The 21,705-nt window shown below is 32.6% G+C and overlaps 2 protein-coding genes across 5 annotated transcripts; both read left to right on the top strand.

Moving 5' to 3' along the window:
* Positions 1-6,097: 6,097 nt before the first annotated feature.
* LOC132705246 (uncharacterized) lies at positions 6,098-13,078 on the top strand. The gene is made up of 7 exons (XM_060675728.1): positions 6,098-6,255; positions 7,163-7,350; positions 7,413-7,948; positions 8,005-8,104; positions 9,572-9,673; positions 11,414-11,569; positions 11,691-13,078. The coding sequence occupies exons 1-7, from the start codon at positions 6,210-6,212 to the stop codon at positions 11,742-11,744; spliced, it is 1,182 nt and encodes a 393-aa protein (XP_060531711.1). The 5' UTR covers positions 6,098-6,209; the 3' UTR covers positions 11,745-13,078.
* Positions 13,079-13,088: 10 nt separating this feature from the next.
* On the top strand, positions 13,089-21,700 carry LOC132705251 (uncharacterized). 4 transcript variants are annotated; one of them, XM_060675734.1, is made up of 7 exons: positions 13,089-13,142; positions 13,236-13,400; positions 16,949-17,484; positions 18,295-18,394; positions 19,665-19,766; positions 19,950-20,105; positions 21,419-21,698. In XM_060675734.1, the coding sequence occupies exons 2-7, from the start codon at positions 13,359-13,361 to the stop codon at positions 21,473-21,475; spliced, it is 993 nt and encodes a 330-aa protein (XP_060531717.1). In that variant the 5' UTR covers positions 13,089-13,142; positions 13,236-13,358; the 3' UTR covers positions 21,476-21,698. The 4 variants fall into 4 exon arrangements, with proteins under 4 accessions (XP_060531717.1, XP_060531718.1, XP_060531719.1 ...); XM_060675735.1 differs by having other exon boundaries at positions 13,095-13,142; positions 13,224-13,400; XM_060675736.1 differs by lacking the exons at positions 13,089-13,142; positions 13,236-13,400; positions 16,949-17,484 and adding an exon at positions 16,292-16,428 and having other exon boundaries at positions 21,419-21,700.
* Positions 21,701-21,705: the final 5 nt, after the last annotated feature.

Genomic DNA, 21,705 nt, shown 5'->3' with positions numbered 1-21,705 from the left:
AATAAATCGTATATCTCCGTTTAACTTGTGGCGTTAAGAGGATCAAAAGATAGGCAATGAAAGCTGATCGGGAGCTTTTGGGCGTGAGCAATAACTCTTGATGAACCTCGGGCCGGGTAGACTTCAAAACGCTCATTCATTATTTACATACAAGTGGTTTGAAAGTTACATAAGGGATGAAACGGGCGATCTTAATCGGGGGATTCGCAGAAAATATATGGACTGCGGATTTGCGTTTGCCGCATAAAGTAAATTGGAATCAAAGTAGATTTTGGATGTCGATCTCTAAACAGTACACAGAAAAAAAATGCGCTAATATTAATGGCTGCATGTGATTAACTGCAGAGTATTAGCGCAATTATCAGGAAAATATTCCATAGCTGGGAATTATTTCATTTAATACAATTATTAACTTAATATTAAGTTTGCATTATATCAATGACTTGAGACTATTAAGTGGTCAATGCAAAGTTATAATAAGTTCATGCTAATACCGTCAATTGAATATTAATTATTGAATTCCTATTAGGATTTAATCATAAAACGCGTTCTTCAAAGCAAAGACCAATCTTCGTGGCGCTTGCTATTCGACAAAACAATGGCAAAGAAAATTTAACAATTAAATAAAAAAAAATAAACCACTCAAACGTAGACTGAAAAAAGAAAACCTTTTATAGCTTTGCTTGATTTTAAACGCGCTTTTGTTTCGATATAAACTGGCGACAGTATTGCTTAGCCCGTTACTTTTTCCCCTTTTTTTGCCGATATTGACGACTAATTTTCTTCAATAGCTTTTCAAGGCGTGTGACGCCATCAACTTACTGGCCTACACAGACGATGTCGTTTTATTAACTGAAACAGATACTCGATTACAGAAAATATTGCATTCCCTAAAAATAAATGCTCAAAACACTAAAGTTATGTGATAAAGTTATATGCTATGTGTTATGTGAGTTTAGTAACTCTCCTTTGGCAATCCAGCCAAAGCTTTTTTGCGTGATTTATGGGCTGGATGTGGTCAAAAGATTTAATTGCCTTGCATTTGAAATCACATGTTGATAGATCTCTATTAGTTTAATATTTCGTTTTTTTTAAGGACTATGTAACGTCTGAAACGGATTTCTTGTCGTAGAAATATAATTTTTGATAAACAATTAATAATAAAAGTGATACTTTGGGCACGTCTGACCAATGCATAATAGAAAAGTTTAAACTAGTTAGTCGATAATAATTGAATTTTAAGGTTTTTAAAACACAAATGTTTTTTTTACAGAAAAGGGGTGCAATTTATAAAAAAATCTTGTTGCCATAAATAAGTCATAGAACTAGCTCTACCCTTGCACAAACCACAAATTCCATTTTAGAAATAATACCATTTTAACCTGCCATTTTAAGGCCCTTATTTTTCAGGGTATTGCGTCATTTCAACGACATCCTATACAATAATAACAATTAATGTTTTTAGTATAAAATTGCCACAATGAAATTATTAAAAATTGAAAGTGGAACAAGGCTACTCGACCGGGGTCTTTCATATTAAGGGAAAACAAAAATTCATTGCATAATTGAGTATTTTAGAGTAGTAGAGTAGAAAAAATGGTTGGCTTGCAGGAACTTACACAGAACACACGTACATTTAAATTGGTTGGTGTTCGAATCCCTCCTGCATAATTAATTTTGATTTTCGTGGATTGCGGGAATAGGCCGCAGGAAAAAAAAGATTTTAGTTCAACCTTCACAATTATTTGTCACACCTCTCTCTCTTCTTGGAAAATCTTCATTCAGCGTCTTCTTCCACTCCCAGTAAACATACCATTATTCATACGGCTTTCATTTCTGAAAAATTCGTTGTCGTCGCATGTCTCCACCATTATCAGGATTCTTTTTCTATCCATTGTTCGATGCGTGATTTTGCAATAGATTTAGCCACTCCAAAAAACGATTCTGATCATCATATGCGTCGACCAACCTGACTTAGATGTCGGTATAGACACCAATTGTCTTATTACTAATTGTTTTCGCCTTTATTTCTCTTGGACGGTGTTTAAAGTACTGTAATCTCCACCTCTAGATTCACATGTTTCAACTGCTACTCCTTAAGAGTTTTTGAGGAAGCCTGTGGGACAGATTGAATTTTATAACTCCTATAGGATAAGTAATTCTGGTCTTGATTTTGTGCTATCTTCTCAAGAAAACATTAGCAGTATCATAAGACAGATTAAATCAAATGCTGCCGGATGTGTCAATGTTGCTTTACTTATAGTTAGACTGTGTCTCCCGGTTATACTGAATCACATTACTCATATCATAAATATTTGTTTAGAGACTGGGTAGTTTGCATCCTTATGAAAAACAGTCCAATTCCGAAAGTGGCTTCTCCATCCGGCGTCAATGATCTTAGACAAACCAGACTATTACCTGTGCTTAGCAAGGTGTTGGACAAGGTTGTTCATCAGCAAGTACTTTCGTACACAACTAGTCGTTACATAATTCCATCAAGCCTGTCAAGTTTGCTTGCAAAACAAAGCACGCTCACTGCTTTACTGCATATCAATGATTTAATAATAAAAAATTTAGATACGAATATTTCAACGATACTGGCCTTACTTGACTTTTCAAAGGCATTCGATGGTGCGGATAATGAGTTATTGTATGCTAAACTAAAGCACTTTGGTTTCACTGATCGATCTGTATCTTTTTTCCAGTCGTATTTAAATAATAGGCAGCAGTTCGTTAGAACTAATATCGGTATATCAGATTTGAGTTCAATTCTTGGAACTCTGTTATATTTCTTGTACATATTTGCTATGTCTAAGAAAGAAAGTCAAATTTTCTCAAATACATTCATATGTTGATGATACCCAGCTGTTACCCACATTTAACTCAGCTAAGTATGATAACGTCGAAGTTAATCTTAGTTTGGATCTTGAAAGTCGTTCTCAGTATAGTAAAAACAAACTAAATTCTACTAAAAAACACAAATTATTAATTGGAAAATAAAGATCTTAAATTTACAAATGAAACAGAAAAACTTAGGAGTGATAACGGATGGTGAATTGAGATATAGTTGCCACATTTCTAATTTATGTAAAAAGACATACATCCCTCAAAATGCTATATGCAAATAAACATATATTGAATTTAAAGAAAAGAAAAATACTCTCTGAGGCAGGTATCTTTTCTAAAGTTATATATTGCCTTCCATTATAATATCAATTCTTATCCGTTGCGGATAAATCTAGATTACAAAAAAATTCCAGAACAGCTGTGCCCGATTCGTTTATGGTTTGAGAAAGTTACCATACCAATAAGTAGTGTTTCGGTATGAAATTCATAATGTTCCTCAAGGACGAAAAACATTCTGGATATGGCCCAGCCCTATTCTTGTAAAAAAAATATAATAAATATTTTGAATCCTGCTCAGTATTTAGGAAAAAAATTAATTTCCATTTATTGGAATACAAAATTCTCTGCCTAAACAAATTATTATTTTTCCAATATTGAATTTTTAGACTCGTATTATTATAGCTTGTTTAATTATTATTGAAATATTCGGTTAATATTGAGTAGCTCAGATTAAGATCTTAAGCTACACTTCGACGTTTGAGATGTGTAACTATATTAGTTTGAACTAATTAATTTTGTCTAAACCTTGTGCAATAATTAAAAGTATCTCAATAAAGACTATTATTATTATTACTATTATTATTATTACTATTATTATTATGGACTCCTGTATTTTTACTTGCCTCAGCCACCGAACCTTAATAATTTTGTATTCCACAGTAGGGTACTTTAATATTTTAAATGATCCAATAGGTTTCATAATCAGCGTACATTCATAACGAACGCGGCACATGAAGAAGAAGAATATTTTTTGGAAGGCTTTATTTTCATAAGTAACAAGTTTGAAGATACAGCGAATAATAACAATTAATAATATTTGCTTTCATAATTAAGAGGAGAAGATTTAATTAATAAAATAATTATTACTGAATTTTGTTTTGCATTGCGGTTGGTTACTACATAAATATATAAAGTTCACATAAGGTCACACAAGATACAGTTTTTCGTCGTTCAGTTGCGAGGATGCTATTTGTTGAATAATAATTTTACTTTTTCATTATCAAAAAATCTCGCAATTTTCGTTGGCGGTCATTAGAAACGCCCGGACCTTAATATACCTCCTCGTTTCGGAGAAAAAGTCGCCCAGTAAAGGACGTTAAGACATTTAGAGGGCAATATTACACCGCAGCAGTAAATAAGGGAGCAATTTAAGGCTGCTTGAATCATGGTTTTCGTTCGCTCAGCTTCGCCCGGAACAGAGGAAGACGCGAAAGATCATTAAGCTTAGCGTCACCGAGTCGGTAAATAGGAAGGTGAAAAAAGGTAAACAAAAGTTAATTAAAATCTATGTATAAATGAAGAGGGAACACTTCATTCCAATTTCAAGTTCTCCATTTTGTTCTTTGTTGATTTTCGGTTTTTATTTTTTCTTAGTTCTTGCAAACAGCGATTAATTGTTTTTCAGAATTTTTTCATATTAATGTCAGAAATAATGTTACTTTTCCAGATAATGAACTGAACCTCAAATCACTTCTTGTGGTTTTTAGCTAATACTAATATAAGTAATGAAAATTACTAGTTTCCTATTAATAAGTGCTTCATACAGGAACAGTAATCCGCAGTAAGCACTAAAGTTTTCAAATAAAATAAAATTCTATTGAGGTTCTACCACCTGCCACAGTGATCTATCGTGCCAATCAGGCAAGAAATGCTAGATAGCAGTGGAAACAGTCATACTAGCGGTCATTACCAGGGTTGACCTATTCAAAGGCAGTATAGAAGCATGAAGCATTGAAGCCCTTAACACCATATGCACAAGATTGGTCGCATATGGTGCCCGACTAACCAAAACTGGTGGGGGCCGAAATCCTCAGACTTGATCTGAACAAAATATCCCCTCACTATAGCGGACTTTCTATAAGGGCTGAATCTGATGAGGTGGCAGCTAAAGCCGAAAAGCGGGACATCGGCCTCACACAATAAATCCATCAATCCATAAACCTTTGGCAAATTTAGTCGCGAACACTCGCAAATGTTTTGTTGATCAACATTACCGAAAGTCTTTTATTAATTAAAATAGAATCGGTCATCGATACGAGATTCAAAGTCGGACTTACAACTAGTGAGATATTCAGTTAGTTTAAATATCCAACAAATTACGGAACAAATGTGTAATATTAACCGTAAAATTCCACGCATTTTTGGGTACTTTATGTGCGTATTAAGTAAATGCTGCATCTAATACAATTTATTATTGCATGGTTATGAAAGATTTATGTGCCAAATATTATTAATAAAAATGCTTTTCGATCTCCACAATATTTAAAAATGACACGAACAGAACCATCTAGTTAACAATAGTTGAACTTTCACTTCATGACGAGTAAAATCGATTACCATGGTTCAAAGAAAGTAAGCTACACACATTTCGTTTCCGATGCATTATTATATAGATGGCTGTAACAAAAATGTGGAGAGAGTAGTATTTCTAAAAGGATTTTCTGCGAATATATAAATATTGCAATATTAACCCAAAGCCTCTGCGATGTCTTCAGTTCATATTGATTATCTATGTAAATGTCAATACCAAAAATTATAGTTCAAAATGCCAGGCATTTTTAACTTATTAATATACAAATTTCCTTTGAAATATTAGAGCAAAAGTGGCGGTTTTAATAAGAACGATACTATTTTTTAACTTATGACCCTCAGTTGAATTTACTGAAAATCTGTTTTCGTCAAATTTCATTTATTTTAGTTTGTGCATTCATTTATTTTTAGTATAAAATTATAGTTGGACGGATGTATCTAACAAATCTACGAAAAATGTAAATGAATAAATAAAAAAATATTGAATCGACAGGACTTTTTAAAAATTAATTCATTAAATTAATAATTGAACAAACAGTATATTAACTCATTTTGCCTTGTGATTAAAAATCCTCGAAATAAAATTGTATGCAACGGCATAGCACCTATTATCGCGTGATATAAACCTATTTTCCATCACTTCTCCTGTAATCGTATGCGATATGCGTATGGTTAATGACAGACCCTTTCTGTCAAACCGAGTGACTTGTAATTTCCAAAAAATATAAAAATCCAACAATTTTAAATCGTTTTTACTAAAACCAAACTTCGACATGAATGTCTTGAAATTGTTATTATCTACAGATCCGCTAGCAGTAGGTAAGTTAATAAACACATCAGCATCTTTTAAAGTTTTCATTCACTACCAAGAGAGTATTTATTTTTTTCTTCAATGGTTCTACATTTATCTTTTATATTTTATTTTTCAAATACTGTGTTTTTTTTTCTTTCATGATATCTTATTTTTTAACTATTTTCTATACACTGTTTATCAATCTTTGGCATCCATAAGAAAGCGGTATATGACAACATACTTGGTTGAGTTACTTATTTCTTTCTAATCTTTCAAACCGTCACAGGCTACTGCATTATTTGTTCTTATTTCTGTTTCTTCTCCATAAGAAAGCTATAAAAATTTTCAAAAAAATTTCTATAGCTTCCGCTTCTTACCACCTATACTTAAATTATTTTGAGAGATACTCAAAAACTGTATAAATACAAATAATAAATAATTTAAATATTTCCTTTGACTTACTTTATTTTCTGAGAACCAAAATGAAATTTACGTTGTCGGATGCATGAGTTTAAAAAATCTGATCGTATAACACATAGCAATAATGAACTTCAATGGCCCTCTTCAAAACCTACTTATTTAATAAGCAGGGAGAGTCTTGAATTATTGGATAGATGTTATTATTTTATAAAGTACATATGTAAATTAATTCTTTTTATTTTTTATTTTATTAATTAGTATAATTTAAATTAAATGTTAATTTATTTTATTTATTATAGTGTGTTATATTATATCTACATGAAATAAGTTATAGTATGGTAGGATGCAATTTAGTTTTACCACGGTTAAATGTGAATAACCTAAGACTAGACTTTATCCTGTATATTTCCTTGTACATTTATATCTTGTTTGTTAAGAATCAAGTCAATTATTATCATTATTAATAGTCAGAAGTAATATATAAGTAGAATCAAAGCTTTTTAATTATTCCAGACGATCCACTGTGGTTCATTGAGCGTCTGTGGTCACTAGCAGTGAACAACACCGTTTGGCTAGTCATCGGAACTTTGACACTCGTGTGCTCAATAAGCGAAGTTTGTGGAGTTCTCGGCTACATGGCCTACAAACCGAATTTCCAAACTGCCATCAACTTTGCACCCATGTTCTTTACTTCGTATCACGTAAGATATATGAGCGTTCCGATTCACTTTTATTCTGGTTGTTATATTATTGCGAATTTTAGACCACACTCTGTTTAACACCAATCCTGCTCCAGCGCAACGCTTTTCAAACTGCTCGAAAATACGCGAACGAAAAATTTTGGAAAATCTCGACGGCGTCTTCTGAGGCCCTTCGCGAAATTTCAGTCGACATCATAATCGCGAAAGTCGCGTGGGTTACCAATTTTATTCTCAATTCTTGTTCACCCTTCTTCTACATTCCGTACAACGGGGTAGATTTCGATAACACTTTGCACCCAATGATTGCCATTTTACCGCAGCTGAGGCTGCCGTTGACCGTTAATTATATGATTGTTTTTTTTAATCATATACTTGTATTTTGGAAGGTGTATTATATAGTCCTGTACATGCTTAATTTGACGTACCTGGTTGTACAATATAAGCTACAAGTTACGATACTCAAGTGGAAAATTGTCAATATTACTGAAGGATTAGGTAAAAATGTTGAATTGGGTTCTATGCGAGATGACGCAAACTGTCAGCGAGAGATTCACGAGAGACTGAAGGTCTACGTACAACATTATTGGTATCTGAAAGTGTACGCCTATATTATCATTCCTTTGTAAAAATAATTGACCTTGAGATACTTCACAGGTACGGCCAAATGGTGACAGAGAGTCTCAAAATATCACTACTCTTCCATGTATTCAGTGGAATTGCGCTTATGACCAGTTTGTTATACCTTTCCTTGTTGGTAAGCATATACGAGCCCCAACAACTAAATGTTCGGACGATATAAAAAATGATAAAAAATGATAAAATAATTCATTACGATAGCACAGAAAGTGCTATCGTAACGAATTATTTTTTATTTCGCATGAATTACATAGCAAAATAACGGGAACATACCAAATTTACTGACAAATAAATATTCGGACGCGAATGTTTATTGACCAAGAAATCAATGCTACCCATACATTGATGATAAAATGTAGTGTGCTTAGATAAATGAGATGTCAGTTCCGGTTGTATCTTTCAAGTTTGTATAATAGTTGATAAGAAAATGACGGGTGGTGTTGCAACAAACAAAAAAATGCGAGAAATTATCATATCTCAGTACTGCAGAGGTAAATCAATGTAAAAAATTTCAAATGACTTGAGTATTGCAAAAACAACAGTCAGGGATATTATAAAAAAGTATGGAAAGACAGCTAGTGTTAGCGTTCGTGGTAAAAGTTCAGGCCGACCCCGTAAAATCACTGAAAGAGATCGTCGTATTCTGGTCAAGATTTGAAAAACAAGCAGACGAAGCGTCTTACAACAAATTCAAGCCCAATGGGATCACGAGGCAAACTTAAATGTCTCCAGGGAATGTTGTAAACAATGGATGCATAAGTCTGGTTTGAGTTTTTATAAGGTAAGTTTACAATTTTTCCTGTTTCATTATAAAAATTACTAATATTCTATGATCTACTTTTGTTAAAGGCCAAGGAAAAAAAACATTATTAACGTCTATTCAGAAGAAAAACGGTTTGGATTATGCAAAATCTAAAATATCCTAGACAACGGAAACGTGGAGTAACGTTATCTTCAGCGACGAATCAAAATCTGATGTGTGTGTAGGCGATTTTCGAAAAAGGGTGATTCGTACAAAATCAGAAGCCTTTCACAAAGATTGTCTAAAGCGCACGGTAAAATTTCCCCAGGGCGTTATGATATGAGGGTGTATGAGTGGTAAAGGGGTTGACAACTACGAGTTCATTGATGGTACTGCAGAAAAATACGAACAAATTTTATCATTTATCAATCCATCAATAGAACGAACTTTTGGAAATGAAAATTTTATATTTCAATAAGACGGTGCGTCCTGCCGTACTGCGAAAACAACAAAAAAAATGGTTTGGAGACCATAATATGAAAGTTTTATCGTGGCCATCAAGTAGCCCCGACTTGAATATTATTGAAACTTTTTGTTATGTAATTTATGTGTATAAAAATAAGTGCGTGATTTCATTTTTCAATCGAAAAGGCAAATTTAAAATAAATACAAATATGTTTTCTTATTATTTCGTACATCGTCCGAACAATTAGTTGTTAGGGCTCGTACTACTTTTTCGGTCGCAAAACCTTTCGGTTTTGGGAACAATTTTGCGAAACGCGACTTCCATTTTTAAAAACTCTCAGAGCGAGAGTTAATTCACAAATTGTGATGAATTTTCAGCGCGACGAAAGTGCCGACACTGCAGCTTTTATACTGGAGCTGGTCTCAGCCCTGTACATCGCCTTTTTTTACGTCTTTTGGGCCGAAGCATTTTGCGACCAGGTATAGACTAAGTGCGAAATGGCTTTAAATCCGATCAAATTAGATATAAAAATTTTTTGTATACCTCAGTATTGTAAGTCCCTATCGATCCCATGAGGGCTAAAAAAATGGGTCAAAAGTCTAAATTTACTGGATTTTTATCGTATGAGGTAAGTTTTAAAATAAGAGGAACATAAGGACTTATTTTATTTTGAGTTTATATTCTCAGACTTATATAGCTCATACGTATAAGAGCCAAATAGGCATTGTTACTTAAATTAAGTGCCTGGCTAAGAATATAAGTGGAATAATGTGTGCATGTAATATGAAATAACTTCAAGTGCTTCAACTTTTTAAATCGCGATATCTTATGAATGGTTATTCGGTTTTCGAAAGAAACAAAAATAATCCGTACTTTATCTGTTTTAGCACACATGAGAACGATGGGAACTTTTGGCACTTTATTTTCGCTGTTGTATACTGCTCTGTAGAAAAATCCTGCTCTGTCGAAATTTTTGCAATTTGAAATGTCTTTTTAATCAGGAATAACTATCGAAATTTAGTAACCTTTTTACGTTTTATGTTTAACACTGTTTAGAAAATATTCAATTAAATTGGAGTCAGAAAAATGTTTTTTTGTACGGCTTTGCTAAAAACGAATTTATTGTCGGCTAGAGAATATTTTAATTTTTCCGCAAATTTTATAAACCAATGATTTAAAGTGACACACTAAGCAAATAACGAACCTACATTTGTACAAGAACTGTTATGATCTGCAATTCCAAATTTACTGGCTTTCATGTCTTCATTATTTATAAGATTCATGTTTACTAAAACTTTACTATGCACGAAAGACGAACAAATCAAAATAATGTCCATAATACTAATAGGAACCGATAACATGTATTTGATGACAAAATTTTAATACAAATTGTAGATAAACATAATTAATTTCAACTAAATTGTATAAGTTATTTATTTAGCCGTAATAAGTTTTACCTCGTGTATATGAATTTGATTAACTTCTCTATATTGGCAATTATAAGTTTCTTAAGAATATTGTCAATAAAATTCATTTATTTTCGTTCTTTCCTCATTAATTCTCTCTCGTTATCTGCTATTCCATACAAATCAACGCAATATTATACCGTACATCTCAATTAAACATATTTAGCGGAAGCATGAAAGTTTACCATTCAGTTAACAAAAGAAGTTATAATCTGGAATAAAGACGTAACAATTCGAAATCGTACTTTTAGTTAATATTTCAAATAATGAGCTACTTTTATAAAACTATATGTTTTGAGAGTAATTAATTATTATAATACTTTCCTTATGTGTTCTGCTTAGTTTAATTGATGGATTAAATAGGCTAAATGCTACGCACATACCAAAAATCTAATTTTGCTTGTCAAATGCAATACGAATTCGACAGGCAGTAAAAAGTACAAATTTTATGTGGGTGAGAATAATTCTGACAGCGGATATTACTACAGACACCTTTCACCTTTACAACCCAAACTAAATTAAAAAAATGACCCCAATTGTAAGTAACGTCTAGCCCGATGCACTAGGCTCCCAAGTAAAATCGAAATCTGTCTTTAGCATGCACATCAAAACGAAAAGTTACCAAAACCATCACTAAAAAAAATGTACTATAAAAAACAAACTTAATATGCGTTTTTAATTTAAAACAACTTTTAAAATAGATTATTATTATCATTAAATGTGCTATACTAATTCCCAATTATTGTTTTTCAGACCAACGTGCTATACGACGCTATCAGCCTGTCACACTGGAATTGTTTTGACAGGAGTAATTCGGTCACAATTCTGATACTCTACGATAACCTCAAACGGAAATTATTTCTCACAGGTGGCGGCATATTTATAATGAGCTTCAGACTTCTTGTTTGGGTAAATTTACACTAGCCTCCAGAAACGCAATTTGTATTAGATATACGCAGGTCACAAAGGCTGTACTAACTCCAGAACCGTTTACGGGATCGCAAATTTTAATTTATTCGTCTTGTTTCAGATCGTAGAGAAGGTTGTTAACTTATTAAGCGTACTCAAGTTGCTGGAGTCATGAGCAGGGCACCGAAATTTATTGTAACAAAAATACCTCTTTCTTATTCGTGTAGAAAATGTTGCACCAAGCTTTACACAAAACAAGATGCGATACTAAGATAGGAGAACATTATTGAGTTAATGGAATTGAATAATATCTTGAATACAACAGTTTCATTCTTAATTTTTTTTTATTTGTTCCACGGCATTATTTTCATAATGTTTGGTATATATTTTGAATTACCTCCCAAGAGGAAAGCTTACTCTTTCACAGCATCGGTCCCTGCTGCCTGATTCGCTTTGGAAACTGTTTTGTCTGTCATTTCTCTAAACAAAGGAGGAAGAAGAGGTAATTTGAGAGCTTTGACGGAGTTGCCGAAGAGGAGTTACAAAAGCAAGCACATAACTTTAGTTTTTGAGAATTGATTTTAAGGAAATTTTCATATAAGCATACATGGCCAGAGAAGTCAACATTTTCTGTAATTTTCACAATAACCCAAATTTTAATCAACTATTTGCTTTGGCTAAGACTTACAGATATTTCTTATTATATACATCTAAACATTTGAAAAATTAATCAAATAAAGTGTGACTGCGAATCTACTCTATGAATATGTATTTAGTTATTACCTTGTAATTCATTAATACCCGGAAAACTGGATTACAGCGACCTTTATTAGGTTTAACAGTGCATTGAACTTTGCGTTGAGATTTACATCGATCAATTTTCAATGTTGCACTTAACCTCGTGGACACTAAACTGTCGGTATGTCAGTCATGAAAAGAAAACTATAAATATTTCGTTTTGCAGGGTTTGCTAGATTTAGAACGATGCGTCTGTACAATGTACTGCATCAAGAGTTACTTTTTTATGTAAATAGTCAATATACCGCAATATCTAATATAGTATTATACAAAATGTTTAAGAAGACCGTAGCCAACTATCAGACACTAAAATAAATCGAATTGATAGAAAAATCTATAAAAATAGTGTAAAAATACGAAAACAAGGGCTGATTTAATGCAATTTTATAAAATTTAAGACGTCTATAAAATCCTTTGTTTTTACTAATAAATTTTGTTATATATTTCATTTGTTAAAATGTCGTTTGTCTATTTAAATGGTAGTTTTCTCATAGACGTTCCCATTTTCGATTTAAGTTTTCTAATTTAAAGACTGTAAGTATACTGCGAGTAGACCATTACAAATTCAGAGATAGGCAAATTACATTATTGGTCATTATTTCGCCTCGAAGAAATAATGCATACGCAAAATTATACAATTCAAGACACACTCGGCATTAAGGATATTTATAATTTATTACTAATAAGTGGGTATATACGGAGACGTAACTTACAGTGAGTTCTAAAACGATGCATTACCTTCGAAGATTCAGGAACGAAGATCCAAAACATGAAGGTAAATTTACATCGGCCGACATTAATATAGCACAGTTTATATCGCATTTCTCTTACACCTTTAGCAAGTGCCTTAAAATAGTTTTTTTTTAAGTTAAACCGCTTTGGTTTATTGAATGCTTGGTATCTAACGTGGTCGAGAACAGAATCTACCAGTTCATCGCCATATTAACCATGCTGGGTGGTTCCTTGGAATTCGGTTTATAGCGATTTCGATATGTTTGCCAACTTTGCAACAATGTTTTTTACAGCTTTCCATGTAAGTTGAAATTTCAAAAGTGAATTTTTCCTAAGGTAGTGAACTCCATCTAAACTGGTAACGTCACAAGTGAGGCAAAGTTTACAATCAAATAAGACGGCTAGAACTGTCAATTCTTGTCAATTTTTCAATGAAACTTCCACAGGCTACTGTAAAACTAATTACAAAACTTCTGCATCCCTCCTACATCGGTTATTGTTTAATCGAACTTGCTGACGTTTCGCCAATCATCCTGTTGATTTCTTCAGAGCCTAACTGAAACTCCTTGTCCCTCTCTTACTCGGTATTGAAACGGTGAAATATCTCGATAATTACACAAATGATCAAAAAACTAAAAAATACACCCACGCATGGTACGGACGGAGCAACTTTGTAATCTTAAATAAAAATCCCATTTTTTTCGATTCTCGGTAGATGGCCCTGTAATATATAGGGTGTCCCAAATAAGGTGTCCTTGAAATTTTTGAAACACCCTATATGTTATGGCGTTTTCTTTTTATTCAGAGATAAAAGCAAAGGTAAAATTTATCAGACCGACCCATTTTATTTCCGTTGGTTTAGGACGTATTTAAGGTTATGTGCCTTTGCTATTGAAAAATCAGCTTACTAAGAAAAGCTCGCAATATTGATATTAGGCTAACTAGTAATATTTACAAGAGTAATGTATGCCCACAAGGCTTAGGTTTAGAATTTTCGTGATTTTCGAGTGTCTTTTTTACTGTATGAGTTTCGAAATTTGTAGATGCCAAGATCACTTCTTTTTTTTTTTAATTGGAGATCCTGTACGTTACGTCTCTAATTTCAATGCGCATAAAATATTTGCTATACCTATTGTAGATCATTTGACTTTTTCTTCTTTTTTGAAAAAAACTAAGCTAAAAATATTTATCTAAGACAAGAAAGATTTAAAGGCCGAATAATATTTAAAAGATTGGCATTTTATAATTTATTTTTTATATATTTATCCCATATTTTTGTTTTAGTTCTGCTGTTGTATGTATGTTTCTGTTTTTGTATACCCTATTTTTTAAAGTTCCCAAAAATGTTCATTGGTGTCGGATCAGGACTTTCTTCATTACAGTTGTCAGTTTTCTGATCAACTCACACACTACACTTCACACTACACCTTTCACACTTTGACGTTACGATAATTTTGCTTTTTAATTCTTCTTATTAGATTATTGTTAGTCCGAGACCAGTGACACTGGGTATAATTCTACACCACAAAAATTAACGCAAATTCATTAAACCTAAGTTTTGTGTTAAGTTACTTTTTCAAATATTACTAGTGTCTATTTTCAGGACTTAATATGCTGTTTTTTATATACCAAGCCACATAATCTTAAATATTTCTCAAGGTGTTTGAAAATCAAAGAAATCGGTCTGGAAAAAGTTACCTTTGTTTTTATCACTAAATCTGCAATAAAATGTAGGATGTTCAATTTAAAATTCCAAAATTGATATAAGTTAAATACAAAGAACTTTTGTATTTAAAATTTCTTGGTAACTTGGTAACTATTACCAGTTTGGAAAGTGGATCCAGAAATTGAACTTTCAAATGAGAGTCTCACACCGAAATCATTTTAGCTTCAATGCCGACGTTTCGGCGCTTTCTTTCAAATAATTTATTAGTTATATACAAAGTTTTCAATAGAGACAATTGCCTGCTATATTATTGCAGAGATTCAAATTTAATGTCCCAATGAAGGCCCCAACTCCACCAACAGTGGTTCGGTGGCATGTTTTATTGTCATTGAATAATTTCTTTATTATATGCAATTAGTAGTGTCTTGTTAAATTGTGTAATTTGCGTGACATTCGACTGTTTCCACACTTCTTCAACACCTTTTATAAATCAAATGGAGTGATTTCGTTGTTTAATTACATTGACCGACCGATATATTTGATACTGAACATCAAACAACATTTCCTTTAAATGTATGATAAAAAAATAATTTTTAGAACAACAATTACTACACAGCAAACTTTATAACTATTACACTTACACTATGATATATGAGTCACATTGTTATGGCTAATCTGGCACCTAGGTAAAGTAATACCTGTATGTGCCTAATTGTCCAGATTTTTGTCATTACAGAAGATTAGATATTAGTATAAATAACAATAAAGGGATATAAATACTATAATAATAATAATAATAAAAAGTTTGGAAACCCTATCCGAAAAAAAAAAAAGAAAAAAGGATACCATACCAACAGTATAACAAAAAAAAAAGAAAAGATAAGTGAGGCAAGCCAATTACTAATATCGAGAGCTATACTTCAAATGTGTTATTAGTTCACTGAATAGAATTTAACTTAGCCGTAGTTCCGAAGTTAAAACAGACACACAAAGAGTTGTTTATTCAATCCGAAATAATTTTGAAATAACTTTAGAAATCGTTGTTTTCCTTTAATGTTACCTTAATTAACTGTTTCCGCAATGTGTAGTATTAAATAAATTATTTAAATTTGCTCTCGTGTGGTAATTGTGACAAATGAAATTGTTAAATTTTTCATTTGTATGGACAAAACTACATGCAGCTATTATATACAAATTCCTAATTTCAAGTATATCCCCACAATACAAGAGATTTGTTGGATATAGTTTTGGTTTTCTCAGTAAAGTGTGTAATATCTGGTTCTATGTCACTTTTAGATAGTCTAGACGACAGTTCTATGCTCCTTCCCATACTAGTATACCATAATTTAATAGGGACTACACTAGTGCTTTACAGATTATAACAGGATTTTTCCTTAACATAATATTTCGCAATAGATAAAATTTATTTATTCTTGCACAGGTAAAGAATATGTTGATCCCATTTTAAAAGGTCATCTATCACTAACCTAACCATTTGATACCGGCGCACTCTATAATTATATATTTTATATATCTGTGTATAATGTTTTTGCAATATTTAAACTTAGCTTTAGCGAATCGTTTCTGCAGAGAAAACTATGACGGTATTAGCGGCATATGAAATAAGTTTGCCGTCTAGAACAGAACTGCATAAGCTATCCAAGTAAATATTAATTAGTAATATTAAAAAGTATAGGTCCTATTACCGTACCTTGTGGTATGCCGCATTTAACTGTGCCAAACAAACTGATAAGTTATTGCCTCGGTTATTGGCCAGAAAAAATATTTGTAATGTATGTAAATTTAATTAATTAAATTTAATATTTTGTATTTTGCGCAAAAGGAAAAAAAATGTTAAATTTTTGTGAAAACGAAATCAATAGTCGGTGTATTCTACGTAGACAACAGGACAACATATAGTCACGACCACTTAGTTCAAAGAAGGTAAACTGGCCTTTACCAAAAAAATCCACACAGAAAGTAGAACAAAAATAGAAAATAATATTAAACAGTCTATTATTAGATTCATCTGCTGTTATTATCAACATAGACAAAGAAGGGAAGCCCCATTACTTCTCGTTTCCTTGCATTAACTGAACGATTCCAGTTTATATCTAGTTCACTGTTCGGGACACATTTCACCACCGAAAAGGCAGTAAAAGGCGCTTATTTCTTCATTTTAGACAAATCTCGCACTTGTCCCATTTCTTTTACAACGCAAGACTTTCGCTGAGGTTCGACGCCATGCTCAACTTTATTTTTGGAAAATTCAGGAGATAGAACCGGAAGCGGTCAAAGAATTGAAGAGAGGCATAAGGACTGGAAAGATGGTTCTCATCGTTTCGCTGATGCTCTGTTGCCCAACTCCAATATTACTTTTGCCATACAGGGGCGTCGATTACAACAGCACCGAACATACGGTCATTATGGTCCTACCGTATTTAAAATTGCCAATAATTCTACAGCATGTCCTCGCAGCGTTCTATCATATGTTGCTCTTTGGCTATGGATATTTTATTTTTTTGTACTTGCTAAATTGGACGTACATGATTCTAACGTATAAACTGGAGGTTATTATACTTAAGTGGAAAATCATAAATATAACGAAGGAGTTGGAGAGAAAACTGACCTTTTTTGATATTATTGGAAACACAGAATGCCAAATCGTCATCAAGCAACGGTTAAAAACTTGGGTGAAGGATCACATACAACTGCGAGTGTAAATACGAATTCAGTTTTTGTGCAATTTTGTTAAATAATTTTTTTCTTATAATTATGAGAAAACGTGAAAGATGAGGGAATTGCAAACACGTGTCAGGCCATGGATATCTTTTGTGTAAACTTGTTTATAAACTACACATTAAAAGATTTTGGCAAAAGAAGATAATGGTAATCATGTGTAAAAATACAACAAATGTTTTTCTTGAAAAATCCTACCAAATGTAAATGTTTTGTACATTTTGAAGCATGCAGTAGATATTTGCTTACATTTTTCCGGTTTCAATCCTAAAATGGCAGAATATTTGAATCGTGAAATGAAAATATGTAAGGAATGCAAGCAAAAGTCAATTATTGAAAAATATATCGCTTAATTTCCTTGAAAAAGGTGACGAAACAAAATAATTTTTTGATTCTTGTCATTATTCATGATGCTCAATATAGCGACTGGCATTTTTGAAAAATACATCTGGGAATGTGTGGCTAATAAAGAGTTGAATTAAAAGACAAACCGCCGCCACACCGCAGACATAACTATACTAAAATAGAAGAGGACACGCTCAAATTCAAATTCTTTAATAGTTTCGAGCTCTAGTATAAAGGGGATAGGCTGATATGAGTAGTCGAGAACCTAATCATAAAAATAGAATAATAAGTGTGTAGGGTGTTAGGCATCATCTGATATTCGTGGTTGCTCGACGCTGTACAAGTGGCATAATCGCAGAATCTAGAATTTAAAATTTAATCGCAAATGAAAACCAACCTCTTTCAACAACTTCACTCGAAAATATCTCAAGGTTTTTTTTTCCAGATTCGCCAAGATGGTAATTAATTCTGTTAAAGTCTCTCTATTTTTTCACGTTTTTAGCGGAATAATACTGATAACTACTCTATCTTACATTCTTCTGTTGGTAAGTACTTGATATAACATTAATTAAGGCTTTTGCACACTATCGCATTAGTATGTATATTCAGCGTCGAACTTAGCGTTTGCATTTTTCACCGCGAAAGTAAAAATTTCTATTACTACACTAACCGCTAGGACATTCGAAAATAGGTAGGTGCATTTTTTTCATCAAAATTATGATTTAAAATATCTCTCACTAGTCAGAAGGCGTACAACTGACGCTTACCAGTTGTTTTATCATTCGGAACATATTGTTGTAATACTCTTTTTGATCATTTTATAGTAATAATATTCTTCTTCTTCTTAGAGTGACATGCAGAGTATTGCGTCGGCGACTGTCATATGTTTCTGTTAATTTCAGCATTTTGGAGATCTTTCTTCCTTCCTTCCTTTCTTCCTATTCCTCGTTTTCGTCCTCCAATTTGACCTTGAAGGATAAGGCGCTCGTTCTTATTTGCTTGGCTTATTTCGCTTTACTACTTCGTAAAACTCGCCATCTTCTAATTGTGTTCCTCGAAGAACTTTTTTATCTCTTATGCGATCGACCCACGATATTCTTAGCATTCTTCGCTGACACATCTCGAATGCTTCTAATTTATTTTTAGAATCTCCCCACTATGTCCAGACCTCTACACCATACAAAAGAACCAAACATAACATTTACGGGCTCAGTATCTTTATAGTATCGTTTAAAGTTCAGATTTTTATTTGTAAGTAATTTTTCAAAGAAACTTATATGGGCTACTGTAATACTATTTACAAAACTTCTGGATTCCTCCCGTTGGTTGTTGTTGAATCGAACTTGCTAACGTTTTATCCTGTTGGCTTCTTCAGTTTCAGTTGAGGTCTGCAGAAGCCAACAGGATGACTGCCGGAACGATAGCAAGTTCGATTCAACAACAATGGGCGCAGGAGTAATCCAGAAGTTTTGTAAATAATATTTGTTATGTTTTTTTTAGTTTACGGAAGATTGCTCTTAAGTGCTTTATTCTACACCTAATCTCTTGTTTTGGGTCCTAATTTTGATTTAACATACATCCCATCACTAAATTACTTGTATTCTTATACGTGAAAAATCATGACAAACCTTAATAGTTTTGTGAACTCTTCTATTAAATGTTGTTAGTAAACTCGGTGTTTACTCTAAAAAATATGGCACTCCGGACTAAACTTGGTGCTTTATCTTTACTTGGTTTCGTAGAACTATTTAAATGCTTCTTTTTTTTTCCAAAGAGAGTGCGACATACGTACACCTTATAACTATTCAATTCCAGCACAACGGTGGTACAAACCCAGGCGCCATGTTGCTGGAACTAATAGGTGCATTATATTTAGCAACTTTTTACGCAATTTGGGCCGAAATTTTCAGTTATCAGGTTAGTTGGTTAATTAAGTAAAAGTACTAGATAAATAGATGCATTGGTTAGGCTAAAAATAATTGCATTCTCTAAGCCGATATCGAAAAACTCGCTTTCAATCTGTAAGACCTTGCCGCGTTTAAAAAATTATTTCATGTTGCTTGTATGCACTGCCGTTTATTAAATAATAAACATTTTCAGAATGAACTGTTACATGAAGCAATCAGTGCTGCTCCATGGAATTGTTTCGACAAGGGAAACTCAATGACAACTTTAATAATGTACTGCAATTTGGGAAAAAGGCTTTACCTTTCCGCTGGAGACATATTCGTGGGAAACTTTCAGCTATATGTCTGGGTAATAATGAAATGATAATGATATATCATGTGATATCTTTATGATTGAGGTGTGTAACTTTACCTATGCCAAACTAAAAATTTAATATATTAAAGCTATTTAAAGCGATAAGAATTATAATTATGTATTTTCATCTGTTTAGTTGCGCAGGCGCAGAGAGTTGCGTAGGAAATAGTATATTATGCGCGGTAAACGGCATTTGACTCACGAGTTTATTTGACACGAGCGGAGCGAGTTTTTAATGAACCAGTGAGTTAAAAAGTTTACCGAACGTGTTGCATACTATACTTTTTCTACGACCGTTAGTTTTTGGGTACATTTTCACAAAACAACATGAATATATTAACTGACATAACCGTCAGAATTGACAAACGTCAAAATTCAAAGCGTGGGAAACATCTCCGAAAACATCCGATTGCTCCTAAATCCGTGCGGTAAAATCCCGGAAATGTCCAAAGTGACTCGGAATCGTGAGAAACGAAACTGACGTGGTAAAGTGACGCTTCCGAACGCTAGATCGATGAGTAATTAGGTATTTTACAGACAGGAGTAGAAAAAATATTTTTTGCACTGGTACTAATGATGCTAATGTGTGCTAATACAAAAACGTTCCTGGTATACACTTGAAAAATAAAAAATATACATATTTTTAAAAACAGGGGACTAGCATTTGTCGAACATAATTTCCCAAAGGTAAAACATTGTACATAACTGGGAAATATTTAGCACATTACGACAATAAAACGGCTAACTCTCGAAACGAAACTTAAACAACTAGTGCGGTAAATAATATCACAATAATGAATTTAATTGGCCGTATTATAAAAGTAAACAAAGATTTTTTATAAGGAAACAAAAATGTATTTAGTATAGCAATCAAATACTCTTCTTACCAAAATTCAACTTATCTTAACAAAACATAAATTATAATCAGCTCAAAGCAAGTGTTTCACTTGCATGGGCTTTTCTAAACGCTGCAGTTGACTATATATATTACTTTTGGTGCGCTTTGGTTCACTTTAAAATTTGCAATTTTTCGTAAGCATATTACTTAGTTAAAAGTTAAAAGTGGCGGCATATAATATTATTTAAAGCAAGTGTGTTTACATATCAAAATTTTTGCTCCAATTACACTAGGTACCTCAGTGGTACAAAATCTAATTATTGTTAAAAAAATGAATAAATGATACCAATTTGTTTATATAGATTAGGTTTTATTTCGATTTCTAATTGCGTGACTGCTCTCTCTTATTATTTATTTATATACCTATATGTTATTAGAAATTAATGATAATATTATGAGACTTTTTTAGGTATTGGAAAAAGTGGTAAATTTACTGAGCGCTTTGAAGTTGATGGATCAACGCTAAACTGAAACATATTCATAGTTCTTCTTTATTTGTATATGTTAGCATATTCAATTATACTTCTGCTTTATTTGTATATCTTAGACATTTGATGTTATTTTGGCCTGTAATGCAATAAATTTCGGTTAAAAGGCAAACATGTCTATCATGGATCAATGTAACTAATACTGGAGGATCTTTGGTTTGAGGAACATTGTACGTCAGACGGCCTCGCAAATGCAGCGTTAATGGCA

The sequence above is a fragment of the Cylas formicarius genome, unplaced genomic scaffold, assembly GCF_029955315.1.
Source record: "Cylas formicarius isolate icCylForm1 unplaced genomic scaffold, icCylForm1.1 PGA_scaffold_7__23_contigs__length_41026272, whole genome shotgun sequence".
In the NCBI taxonomy this organism is placed as follows: Eukaryota; Metazoa; Arthropoda; class Insecta; order Coleoptera; family Brentidae; genus Cylas; species Cylas formicarius.
The sequence above is the reverse complement of the archived record's forward strand: the minus strand, read 5'-3'. Positions and strand labels throughout refer to the sequence as shown.